This window comes from Anthonomus grandis, chromosome 7, assembly GCF_022605725.1.
Source record: "Anthonomus grandis grandis chromosome 7, icAntGran1.3, whole genome shotgun sequence".
NCBI classification, from domain to species: domain Eukaryota; kingdom Metazoa; phylum Arthropoda; class Insecta; order Coleoptera; family Curculionidae; genus Anthonomus; species Anthonomus grandis.
Window position 1 is genome coordinate 17,476,418 of NC_065552.1, and position 14,562 is coordinate 17,490,979.

General features: G+C 29.3%; 1 protein-coding gene across 1 annotated transcript in view; it reads right to left on the reverse strand.

The window, feature by feature from the left end:
- Positions 1 to 2,597: 2,597 nt before the first annotated feature.
- LOC126738828 (sensory neuron membrane protein 1-like) overlaps positions 2,598 to 14,562 on the reverse strand; it is a 36,892-nt gene continuing 24,927 nt past the window's right edge. The window contains exons 6-9 of the mRNA XM_050444279.1: positions 5,696 to 5,907; positions 3,550 to 3,835; positions 3,371 to 3,496; positions 2,598 to 3,319 (exon numbers count right to left, since the gene is read on the reverse strand). Of these exons, the coding sequence (XP_050300236.1) occupies positions 3,017 to 3,319; positions 3,371 to 3,496; positions 3,550 to 3,835; positions 5,696 to 5,907 (927 nt within the window). The 3' untranslated portion in view covers positions 2,598 to 3,016. The remainder of the gene's footprint in view (positions 3,320 to 3,370; positions 3,497 to 3,549; positions 3,836 to 5,695; positions 5,908 to 14,562) is intronic.

Below are 14,562 nucleotides of genomic sequence, written 5' to 3' on the forward strand. Positions count from 1 at the left end.
TACAAACATTATCACTCTTAGCCTCTTCAAAAATTAAATTAAGACACTTGCACTATTTTATAATTTTTTAGAGTTTGTGATCGAGATTCACAGCCTTTACGCTGTTAAAAATTGATTTAATGGGTCAATAATTTTAAATTTCGCGCTATTCTAAAATTTTGAATAGCCTGCCTTTCATTTCTATGACGAATCGGTATTACAGTAGACTATTTTACCGACTGTGACAAATGTCAATCATTTTAGTTCGGTTAGACCGCAACCGTACGCGCAATTGAGTTTAGGATAAAGGTGGTGCCCACTTGTCACTATGGGATTGAACCCTCTCATACTTTTAATTAATCTATGGATTTCTCATATTATCTCTTTCCCGTCACATGAATGATTTCTATCGATTATCCGACCTCCAGCAAAAATAACCAAGAAAACTGTGCGTCACTGTACATACAATGTTACTCAAAAGCTTGACAATACAATAAAGTGTTAACCAGGCATTTTAATTGACTGCTGCATCCCCACTAAACTAACAACGGTATTTGTTTTAGTAATAATATATATAATATATATATATATATATATATATATATATATATATATTACAAAATAATAACATTGCATAATAAAACAACGGGGCAATCACAAGCAATAATTAAATTATTAAAAGAAAAATAAATAAAATAAACAAATAATTGAATTATTAAAATATACTTTATTGCCAAAAAAAATGTAGTTGTAAATAAAATGATAAGAAGGTATACCGGGTGGTGCGTCGCCGAGCGGAACATAAGAAAACCCATGTAAATTTTAAGGGGGTCAATTGACTTCCCTGTACATTTTATAGAAAAAATGTAAGATAACTTTTTGAAGAGACCAATCTGGCAAATCCTTGTGCAAAGTTTCAAAAAATTTTAATAAGCAAATCTTGAATTATTCAATTAAATGTAATTACAAAATTAGCACATTTTCGGTTCAGGTAAAACTAAACGGGCACCAGTAAAATAAATATTGTCACTGACGTGGCGAAAAGTGTCAATAAATCAGTGACAGTCGATATTTGAAAACAAGTATGAATTATTCAATCGACGAAAAAATAGCCATAATTAAGTGGCATTATGCGGGAAACAGTTTTAGAGCAGTATCTGAAATGTTTTCAGTTTATTTCCCCACCAAGCCCATTTCGTCCATTTCAACTATTAAACGTATTGTCGATAAGTTCGAGTCCGAAGGTACCGTAATAAATAATTGTAAATGTTCAACTCAGGATATCGAAAATAGAGCCAAAGAAAGAGAGAACAAAGATCCTAATATTCTACTGAGTGTGGAGGAAAACAAGATGGTTAGTACGAGGGTTCTTGGGCACGAGGTAAATAGACATCATACAACGGTATTGCACACTTTAAAAAAACACAAATACTATTCGTATAAATTCGAAAAACATCAAGAGCTGCAGGAAGGAGATGAAGAGCGAAGAATGGCATTTTGTTTTGAAATGATGAAAAGAGCAAATAATGATAGGAATTTTTTAAGAAATATTTGTTTCACCGATGAATGAACATTTACCCTTAATAATGAAAATCAAATTGGACCTGCCTTGAAAGAAGTTGTTCAAGAAGATCAAATAATCTGGTACCAAATGGATGGTTGCCTGGTCCATAATGCCCGTATGGTTAGAGAGTGCTTGGAAAATGCGTTTAATGGCAATATTATTGGTCCACGGTACCGGATACTTTGGCCAGCCAGGTCACCTAATCTTTCACCGAATGACTTCTTTTTGTGGGGTCATTTAAAAAGTGTCATTTATAAAAGTGTAAAATTTGAGAATCTAAACCAGTTACAAAACGCTATTTCGTTAGAATGTAATAAAATTTCCCAATATCAACTTAGTAATGTTAGAAATGAATTTTATGATCGGTTAGGATATTGTTCAGCTGTTAATGGGGGGTTGTTTGAACATTTGATTAATTGATGTTTTTATGTAATTCTCTATTATTTTTAAAAAAGTTATTGTATTTTTCCACACTTAGTAAAATATTAAGAGTTCTGTTCTCTCTTTTTTCGGACCTATTTTCGATCTTCCGAGTTAAACATTTACAATTATTTATTACAATGTCTTTGGACTCGAATTTACTAACAATAGATTTAATGGTTGAAATGGACCAGATAGGCTTAATGGGAAAATAAATTGAAAATATTTCAGATACTGCTTGGTTTAATTAAATTCTAAGTATGATAAAATAATTTTTTTAATAATCGATAATAATAATTGTTATTGGCTTAACTTTATCGTTATATTAAATAAAAGTTTAGATAAAAAAGTATTGTTAACGTGTTTTACTTTAAATGTCTGATTGTGAGATTGATAAAATGAAAAAAAAACATTTCTTCTATTAGACTGTAGATATTCTTCTACGTCAGATTTGACAAAGCCTTATAACAAATTGTTTGCTGGTGTCTGGTTTTACCTGAACCGAAAATTTGGTAATTTTGCAATAACATTTAATTAAATAATTCAAAATTCGCTTATTAAAATTTTTTGAAGCTTTGCACGAGGGTTTGCCAGATTGGTCTCTTCAAAAAGTTATCTTACATTTCTTCTGTAAAATGTACAGGGAAGCCAATAAATGAACCCCTTAAAATTTACATGGGATTTCCTATGTTCCGCTCGGCGACGCACCACCGGGTATATTGTATACACAATACTATAGAAAATTGTTAAAATATAAAAATGTAATACAAAAGTAACAAAAATTGTGAACAATAAAAATTAAAACAAGATTCTTCTATATATATTCTAACCGCCTTTTTATTAGTATAAAATAAGTCTAAAAATTTAAACAAGATCAAGTGCACTAAAATAATTAAATTAACTACCTATTCCTATTATAAATTAAATGTATTACGGTAATATCATAATTATAGCATAATTAGTAGGCCTGTAGGTGTTAGCAAAAGTACCTGCTTAGCCCATCGGCTGCTAGTGATTTGTGTTCTCTAAAAATACTATAAGTAGTGTCTGCAACTAATATCTATCAAATTCATGTCCTGTCAGGGCGTGGTTAATATTTTCCATTTTTTCAGTAAAACCGGCCTTTTTATTCGATCTTTTCATATCGTTATTTAGAAACCCTGGATTTTCATAGCTTCTTGCTTCTGTAACTGAGGTTATTGCAATAGCGTTGCGATTTTTAAAGCGAAAATATATTGCCATTGCAAGGCAGCAGACCCCAAATAATATTAAAAGATATAAAAATATGTCTGCTAAAAAAAGTAAGAGGAAAATGGTTTGTAGTTTTTTAAGAAGATCTCCTTCCAAGTCAATGCTCTGCAAAAAATATAATATTATGGCCATTTTTAAGAGTTTGAAAAAAACTACCTCTTCGAGCCAAAAAATAGGAAACAATAATGAAGGTAACTTTGAAAATAAGGCAACTTTCGTCGTAGGATTAAGATCATAATTAAATTGCATCCTTTTTGCTGCAAATAGAGGAGTTCCTGTCATCTATAATAAAAATAATTGTTTATATTATAACTTAAAACTTAAAAAGATCTTACAGGTTCAAAAAGGACACCCAAGGAATGCTTTGATGGATCAGGACGAAGCCCAGTCAGCTGCTCTATGTAGCTTTCATCAGTGTATAAAAAGTGAGGTAAAGTAGCATATAAGGGAACTCCCATACATTTAGTCATATCGAAGACTCCTTTTTTAAGACAAATATCTTCTGATGGACAATAGCATTTTTCTTCTGCATTGGTACTTTGATCCCCTAGATTTGTTTCATAATAGCGTACATGTATTTTTTTATATACGGTATCATTAACGTAGTTTACTTTCATATTTCTATAAAAAATAGTCAAATTTTAGTTCAATTTATAGGCAGGGGGCAAATAATACAGGGAGGACTATCGTAATTACAAGGTAATATATCTCAGCAATGTATAATGATTGTAACACTTTTTTACTGTGTTTAGATAACTTACCTTAAATCTATTCCTAAAATAAACGAATAAACTATAATAATATTAGAGAGTTCGGGCTACGTTGCATTATATTTCCCTAAGGGAATTTTCTAAAAATATTATGCAGAGATAATACCTTGTAAATTAGTCAATTAAATAATTCTTACTACACTCATCGATGGTAAAATTTATTTCAAAATTTTCACCAATTACTTCAACCTTACATTTGTAATGTTCGCACTTCGCTTCCTCACACAAGAAGGAAGTAACAGTCAATTACATTTTAAAACCAATTATCAAATTCTAGATAATAAGAAGGTCTGACCAATCAATAATTCTATCGATAAATTAGGCTCGGCTTATATTTAACACAGCGATAATTAACTCAGATCTCTATTTACCATTCATTTAATAGAATAAGAAGGTTTATAAAAGAAAATCAGAACATCAAAAAACTCATAATATTTGTTATGTTATACTAATTAAATGTAAAACAAGGCAATCAGGGTGACGTCCTACGTAAACCGAATCTTAAATTTGTTTGTCAATTTCACGTGAAAACCAAAATTTCTCATTGACTTAATGACTACTTAATAACTTCCGACTTTTACCTAAGCCTTATGGAATTTTGTCAAGTATGGCAACACTGCCAAATATCCTTGTAAAACTTGACATATTGCAGTTTTTGCAATGCGCTATTTTGAAAATTACGTTATTTAGTAAAAAGTTTCTTATTTTTTAGTACACAATATGATTCATTCATTTCAAACAAAAAAAGTTTTTTTTAAAAGGTTCTGGAGATCATATTCTTTACATAAAATAAAAATATAGTTTTTCCCTTACAAGTAATGTATACTAATGTATGTATATAGTCAATACTCACTAAATTAATTATATTAATAATATAATTCTTAGAGCCCTTTTTTCCCAGTTTTAAAGCACTTCATAATTCTAAGTCTAAGTATGCACGGTTATCAATTTTTACATTGTGTAAATTCTTGGTTAAAGTCATTGAAGTAAAACTATATTGACATTGATTGGTTTTATTAATTTACCTTTATTAATACGCTGAAAGTAACTCATAAAGGGACCGTATGATAAAAACCTAAAGCTTTATTGCTAACATATCACTAATGATTTACTCATCATTATGGATTTTACTTAACATAACACTAATTTCACATTATACAGGAGCAAGTTGGATTGTCTGTCGTACCTAACAAACCTATATTTTGATAAAGTTTCTTATGCCTGGCTGAATGACTTTAAGGTTGATGAAGTTACAAAGTTAAGAGGCTGCAATTTTGTGAGTTTATCCTTTTCTTCATACATTGATTTGCATATTATTGAGTGGGTCACAATAACTACTAATTCAACCATTTACTTTACCAACTCAACATATTACTATATTAAATAAGGGTAAAAATAGTGTTTATATTTATCATTGTAAATAATATCCATATATTTCATCCAAACTTAATATAACAATTCTTTATAATTTGTTCTTTGCAAATTTAGGTGGAATGATATAATTATTTTATAATAACTAAAGTCAGAATAAATTTAACAAACAAAATGATAAAGTATTTTAGTGAAATTAATGATATATTTTTTACAGTAACAATTACACCCTCAACCGTCAGTCACAGTTACAAAATTTTAGTATATAACATTTTTTGTTGTTACTTTTATCAACCGACTTTTGCCCCGAAGCTCCTAGATTATTTAATATTGCGTTTACCTGCAAAGGTCCGTGGAATAAGATTTTAGTCCCTCATCTGCTGCCAATAAAGGCGGAAATATCCAACCATCCGTACCGTCAAAACTATTGCATTTTGATGTGCTCCAAAAAGATACCTCTTTTTCTCCATCAACTTCAATAAGTCTACCTAATTCTTTGGAATATGAAATACCTCTTAGAACTTTAAGTCTTTTATTGTGAGACGCATTTCTCTAAAATAGAGTAAAATAGAATAAATTTAAATGTAAATAAAAAATTCATTTCAGATGATATTTAATCTAAATCTTAACCCTTATCTCAATTTGGCGGAGACTTTGACGAATGTAAATTGAAATTAGCTATAATAATAGTATATAAATAATAAAGCTATTTGAGTTACTGATACTTATAAATAAATTATGTTGTTCGCTGAATTAGAATTGGTAGATATATTTTTAATATAGAACAATATGTATAATTTTTATTTTTTCTATATTATTTCTATTCCTTGATAATTCATGCGTCTCGATTATATTAACCTATTGATATTATGATGAAAGAAAAAATTAGGCAGGCACACATTAATTAGGAAAAATTTGAAAATTAAAAGATGTAAACTTTTTAGCATCCAGCAAATTTTGCAACAAATTAAGGGTAATAATAATTAAGAATAAATATGCGATTTATTTACGAATTTATAATGCGCTATACTAAGTGCCATATTTTTGGTACATTTTATAAGACTGAAAAAAAAAATTACAAAGGATGTAAAATCAAATGATTTTAGTCTAAAATATTTTTAAAATCGTATATTTGCTAAAAGCGTAATACTAAATAAATACGTTACTTAAAAGAAACACTTTATAAAAAATTCTCTAAGATCTATTTCCTAAGAATTTCTCAATATAAAGCCATTTTTATTTTTAATATTAAGAAAAACTGCACGCTTGGCACCAAGAATGTGTAACTATGTTATTAAAAGTTGCTTAAATAAATTACATTTATATTTTGATGATTTTGTTTTGGGAACTAGTGAAAAGAATGCCATTTTAGCACAAATATTAGAGCAAGAAACAGTCGCGACCTGACAAAGGAAAATTTGAAAATATTATTAAGAGAATTATAGGAAAATGTGGAATAAGACCTAATTTTTAGGAAAAAGGGCACAAAACATAAAAAAATTTATCACATTTTCTTTTGGCAGTTATGGATTTGATAATATGAGGTAGGGCTTAAACAGTATCTGGGCTTTGTCCAGATATCTGCACGGATATAGTTTTTTTTCCAAACTAAGCTCTTAGAATTGTCATTTTTGCTCAAACTTACAATTTTAAGATCATCGACACTATATTTCTTTTTCAAAATTTCCATGCTATTTGATACAAATTTTCTTAAATTAAAGCAACCTTGCTGTAAAATACTCGATATGCCATGGTATATGTGTAACACATTTTGCGCAGTTTCGCTACCTGTTAGCAGATTATCAACTTAAAAATGTGACCTAATTATTGCAGCCAAATCAGGTAAATTTTGTTTATTTATAGCCGCCTAGTCAAATAAACATTGAATTAACAGATAGGACCCGGCCTTTGTCCCATAAGTCACCATTTATAATTCGTATATCTCTAGAGGTTTATCAGAATTATTTCTCAAAACTATACATTGCGAAGGTAAGTATTCTTCCTATATATCTTTTCAATATCACCAATAGCAAACAACATTGTTGCTATTGGTGCTGATGTTGCCAAAAATTTTCTTTATGTATCCTAGGTCTATAAACTCATTCATAAAGAGTTGTATTGTAAACTCTCTCAAACTCAAGTACATGTTTCCCATTATAAATAAAATGCCAAAACAAGTCAGCTTCAATACCCATATCTATTTTTTCTGAAGAGTAAAAGGTAGGATCAGTAAGTTTTTAATTTACCGGTATATCTAAAGTACTAATATCTATCTGAACATTTGGTAAATTTCAGTAATTTAGGGGAATACAAAACAAGTAATAGTTTCTGAGAAATTGTAATGTAGCGATTTTATCATAATAATTTGGTTTAACCGTTTAACTTTTATGCCTTTTTTCAACAGGAAAACATAATTTATCACACAGTGACTTAGAAATAAAGCTCGATTGAGCCCCACAATCAAGTAATATTAGTATAGTGCTGTTTTTTACTGACATCAAAAACGCTGACAAAAGGAGTGGACAATACACTGTGATTCATAACACCCGCAGAAAAAACGTTTGTGTTAATACCCACTGGAGAATTATGTGCCATCTCTGTTTGTAGTACAGTCTCGATATCGCCAGATCGGGTACTACCTTCCATGTTAGGGTAATTCGAGGAAAAATTATTGCTATTAGTTGCATTTTCTGCATGCCGTAACTTACAACCGAAACAAGCTTTTTTAGACTTGTCATAAATTGATAAATGCAAAAACTCTTGTCAAAACAACTTTGAATATAATGAGAACCTGCGCAAACTTGACAGACCGAAGTATTTAAATTTATTTTTCCATCACTTTCGATCGCAAGAAAACTACGAATAGTATATGATTTACGCTTATCTCTTTTCCTGTGTTTTTCATAAAGATTGCTCTAGGCTTAAGCAATTTCGCTGTACCTTTTTTTTTAAATTCCTTAAAAGTCGGGATGAAGTTTTTATTTTTTCTCATTCAAATATGGATGGCTTATCCAATTTTTCTGTCGACAGTGCAATTAAAGTATATGATAATTTAAACTTCATATCGTTAAGAAATTTACTTCGAGAATTTGTAATACTTTACTGAACAAACGAAACCAATAAACTACTCTGAAACGCCGAAATCGTAATGTAAATAAGTAGTTTTATTCACTTATATCACTTATATTAGTGGAATAGCAAATGGGGAATTATTATAAGGAATTCTCTCACATGTTCACACTATTGTCCCACTGGCCAACTATTTTATTTTTATGACTTAATTTATTCTAGTTTGTCGATAAGAGAAAAATACATAATATATTAGGCTATAAATACCTTATGAAATATAAATTACTTGGTGAGAAAACAGAAAATTACGTGGTGGCCAAAACAAAAATCGTTTTTAAAAAACAATTTTATTTTACACAGAATTAGCGACTACTAAGGTTACAAGACAACTAACTCAGATAAGTTAATGCACACATATTTATAGGCTTCTATTAAGAAGCTGAATAAGCAAAGCATAAAAATAGTTAAATACTAAATAAACATTTTAAAGTGCTAAATAGACATCTTAGAGGGATGTAACTTCTCCGCCCTAAAATAAAAGCATACCCTTTAGGGTGTGGTTTTTCATAACCAATAAGCTAAAATATATAAAATAATACAAATCAATAAAATATAGTTATACAATTATTTCGTCATGATCGGGAGTGTTACGTTGGATAATTATGCGTTTTCTTAAAAACAATGAGTATAGCCATTTTCCTAAAAAGAAGATAATTATTAATATTTTTATTATATACAATAAAATTTTCCAAAAACTAGTTGAACGAAAGTTTAACTGGATTCTTAATATCTTCAAGGCGTTTTCTTTCTTGTTGAAGTTCTATGGAGATCTTCTTTGTTTCTTCCAGGTTTATGAAATTAAGGTCCAAAGTGAAAGGGTTGGATATCTTCTTGTTATCGTGCAAATGGAAGCTCATATTTAGTCTTGGCAGGGAGACGTCGTCATAATTGAGTTTGCTTGGTTTGTAAGTCCTCAGGATGAATGATTTGATTTGAACAACACATTCATTGGTGGCTTCAACCATGTAGGATCCATGAAGGGGAACAGTATCTTTTGATTTGGGACATGAAACAGGAACGATGAGTTGTTCAGGAATGGTCAGCAACCATTTTCCATCCATAATCTTCTTGATTTGGACATCGTGGATTTTGATACGAAAGGGGCAAAATGCTACATGTTGTAGCATTTTGTTGGTATTTGATTAACTGGACAGCACAAGGAGGGTCCTTGTCGATATAAGCTGTATGTGTATCTTTACATAGATATTCATTACTTTGTAATTCTGTACACAATTGATCCATGTAGGAAAATTTACTATCGCTAAGTGCAAGGAAGGGTTTTTGTGGTAGATTTAGGTAGAATTGTTTTTCTTGGTCTTCGGGGATTGGTAAAGGATATATTTGGTAATAATGATATACATCCGATTCAACCAATGGTAATTCCAGTATAAAAGTTATGATTCCATTTTTTGAGTAAGATTTGATCTCAATTATTTTTTCAAAATTAAGAATATTTTCAATATTAGCTTCTAATGGCAATTTATCAATAGTCAATTGATTTTTAAATAACTGTATTTCTTTAATTAATTCAATTGGATCGATTATAGAATTATGCAAGGTGTTTGACTTAGCGGATAATATGGCTACTTCTGTTTTTTCTAATACATTGTAAATAGCTTGATACATCATGGATATTTGATTAATCATCAAGTGTAATCCGAGATACTGATTACTATTTGTTTGGTTAAGAGCTACTTCTTTTATTGTCGCTTCTAATTGTAAAATTCGGCTTTTAAGGATATATTGATTAGCAGAAATATTTGATATAATACTTTGAAATTGATTAATTGATTTTTCTAATAATGTTACTTGATTTTTTGAAGCTTCTTTTAACTTATTTTAATTTTCTTGTAATTGACTAATTAGATTATCATATCTTTCTGCGTCTTTGCTAACCAAATTTCCTGTAATGACTTTTATAAGTGAACCAAGAGGATTGAAAATACCTCGCTTTTATTTCTTGTTAAAATTTATAGGGTTTATTTGCTTAATGCTGTTTATGATTCTTTTCTCATAGACAAAAAGGGGTAGTAATGTATTTTCATATTCTCTTATGTACAAAGGTTCAGTTTTTAGATTGTTAATTAGTGAACTAGCATGTCCCTTTAGAATATAAAATTCTTCTATAATTGGGTTTAAATTTTGTATTTGATATAATGACTAATGGTTTGTAATTATTTTGGCTGTACCTAATTTATAGGGTAGCATTCCAGGGTTTCCGTTTAATTCGTGAAATTTTATTCTTGTTACGTTAATATAGATGATCCATCTGCAACAATGGGTATTATTTTAGTTTCGTTAAGATGTTCAATTTCTTTTTTGTTGTTATTAGGATTTTGTATTTCAATTTTGTTATTTTCTAAAATTTTAGTTAAAATAAAAGGACCTTTAAATTTAGGATTAAGTTTTCCTAAACGTTTTTCTTGTTTTTTATAGATATAAGATCCTATTTGTAATTCTTTGGGTTTTTTATTTTGATTGTGTTTGGCAATTGTTTTTTCTTTTAATTTAATTGTATCTTCTTTTACTTTATTATACAAGGCGTCAGTTTTAGTTCTGTGCGTATGCATATATTCCGCGTAAATTGTTGCAGGCATTAATTGTACAATGTCTTCCTTGGGATCATTTTCTTTTAAAAGTCTTATATGTTCCATTAAAGTAGAATTTAAACGTTCAACGGGACTATTAGATTCATGATGATGGGGAGTTATGAAATGTATTTTAATATTATGTTAAAAGTTCTTTAACGGTTTCATTTTTAAACTCAGTACCATTATCTGAAACGATTAATTTTAGGATATCGTAAAAAGAAAAGTATTGTATGAGAGTTTGTACTACTGAGATAGCAGTTCCAAAATATGATAGTGCTTGTCCATATTTAGAAAATTTATCGATTATTACCAGAAATTTTTCTTTTCCAATAAGAAGGGTATCAATATGAATTATTTCGAAAGGTTTCAAGGGTGTTTCCGTTAGTATTAAAGGAACATTAGGAGGTCTCCGATTATATTTTGCTCGTTGACAAATTTCACAATTGTTAATATAATTGGTTATATCAGTTTTCATAGATTGCCAGTAATAATTTAATTTCATTTGAGTAAGCGTTTCTTGAATACCACGATGGTTAGTTATACCTTCGTGTGAGAATTGAATTATTTGATTTCTTTCTTCAGGTTGAACATTATGAATTAATTTGGTGCATTCCATTAATTTACGTTTATTAAAATTATTACTTAATACTTCTTGGAATAAGGGTCTTAAATCTTTTGATATAAAATACACGTAAGTAGTTTTATTAGTTAGGTATTCTTTAAAGAATTTAATTATTGCTTGAATTTTAGCTGGGATAGTAATATAGAAAATTCTTTTATTTTCAAAAGTTTCAGTTTTGCATTCTATAAACTCTTCATAGGGTGATTTCTTTACAATAAATTGAATATTTTTATTATTTATTATTTCGTCTAAAAGGGTTATGTCTTTAAGGGTTTCATTAACATTAGTGCTGTGTACTGTATTGGAAATGTCAGAATGAATTAGTCTTATGTTTTGTAAAATTTTAATTTTCTCGTTTCCTTTTGAGGTTGAGGGTCGTTCTAAACTCTCTAGGGTTTTAGCTACGTCATCAGGTGGTATTTCATTGGGGTTAAAATTGTCAAGACTAAAGTTTTCTAAAAATTGGTCAATGTCATCGACTATGTCACCGGGATTATTTTGTAAGGAGTTAGTTTCTAAAGCATTGAGTTGAATTCTTGATAAAGCGTCCGCGTTGGTATTTTGTTCTCCGCTTTTGTAAATAATTTCGTAATCGTACTCTTCTAACTTTAATCTCCATCGCATTAATTTTGAATTGGGTTCTTTTAAATTAAACAACCAAACAAGGGGTCTGTGATCAGTAAAAATTGTAAATTTCCTACCATAAAGATATGGTCTAAAATACTTACATGCCCAAATAATAGCAAGAAGTTCTTTTTCAATTGTCGAATATTTTTGTTCAGTTTCATTAAAAGTTCTTGAGGCATAAGCTACAGGGTGATCATTAGGTGGAAGGTCTTGTGATAAAACTGCACCGATTGCAATATTAGATGCGTCAGTGGTTAGGACAAAAGGTTTATGAAAGTCAGGATATTTAAGTATTAGAGCATTAATTAAAAGATTTTTTAAATGATTAAATGATTGTATAAATGGTGGTGTATGAGTTACTTTAGCGTTCTTTTTAAGACATAATGTCATTGGTTTCGATTATTTTGTATATTTTAGATCTTTTATAAAGCGCCTCTAATAACCGGCTAATCCTAAAAATGACTTGATTTATTTCTGAGTCTTAGGAATCGGGAAATTTTTTACTGCGAATATTTTGTCTTGATTGGGCTTAACACCATCTTTTGTTATTAAATGACCTAAATAATTAACTTCGGTATGTAAAAATTCTGATTTATAAAGCTGGATTTTTAAATTTGCATTTCTAAATCTTTGAAAAATTGATTTTAGTCTTTGTATGTGTTCTTGTAGGGAAATGCTAAAAATTATTACATCATGAAGATATACATAACAGGTTTCATTTTGTAATCCTCTTAAAATATTATTCATAACGCGTTGAAAGGTAGCGGGTGCGTTCTTTAGTCCAAAAGGCATTCTTTTGAATTAAAATGGCCCGTATCTGTTGAAAAAGCTGTTTTATGAACGTCATCGGGATGCATCTCTATTTGATGGAATCCGTTGGGGAGATCTAACGTAGTAAAATATTGAGCTTTACCTAATTTATCTAAAATGTCATTAATGTTAGGAAGTGGGAATTTGTCGTCAATTGTTTTTAGATTTAATTTCCTATAATCAATAACTATGCGCCATTTTTTCTTTTCACTAGAATCAACTTTTTTAGGAACTATGCAAATAGGACTAAAATATGGAGAATTAGAATGTTCAATGATGCCATTTTTTAACATTTTTTCCATTTGAGTCATTTTTTCCATTTGAGATATGAGGGTAACGATATCTTTTAGTAAATATTGGTGAATTATCTGTTAATTTAATGTTATTTGGTTTGTGAAACTCAAAGGAACATCTTCTGAATAGAATATGTCTTTAAATTCATAACATAAATTACGAATAGCATTTTATTCTTCTTTATTACAGTGATTTAACCTTAAATTTTTTAAATTAGATTTTAATTTGTTATCTAGATTTTTGTCAAATTCTATATCTGTTTCTATTTTATCAATAAAATTGTTTTCTAATTCGTTAACAAGGTCAATATCAAAGGGCTTTAAAATTTCTAATTTAACACTTACTTCGCTGGATTTCGTTATCATTGTTGTCGCATGATAATTTTCTATTGTAACAAGAGCTTCAGGCATTTCAGCACCATTAAAGTTTTTATAATTAAGTATGCCAATGCCGTTTCCTATTTTTACGGGTAATTGAACCTTTTGTGTCATACGAGGCTCTACAATGATGTGTTTGCGTTTAAAGTCCGGTGGGTTAAATGAGTGCAAGGTTGAGCTTACGTTTGGAATATTATTGTTTGGATTTTTTGTTAAATTTAAAGGAGAACAATAATTACTCATAGGGTTTTTTTATTGATAAATCAATGGGATTATTCAGAATGTCAAATTGTAGGGGTAAAATTGCATTTGGTGTTCGTGTTTCAAGGGTTGAGTTTTTAAGATTTATTATGGCGTTTACATCCATAAAGAAATCTATTCCTAATAGACCGTCGAATTTTTCAGAAAAATCGAATAAATAAAAGAAATGATTTTTATTTATTTTAAAACAAGGGAAAATTGATATGTCAATTACTTCGTTATGGATTGAAGTACAATAACTGTTCTTACAGTAAAATATTCGTTAAAAACGTGATTGGGGTATACGTTATAAGCAATAGAAGGTTTAATAAAAGATTTACCGCTTCTAATATCCAATAAAAATCTAGCATTTAATTCTGGAATATAAAGAATCGGTAAATTTGTTGCTATATAGGTATTTAAATATATTACGTCACATCTTCTGTATTCTGGGTTATTTGAAAATTTCTAGAATCATCTTGTTCATCTGAAGGGGAAATTTTTTGATCTTCATTTT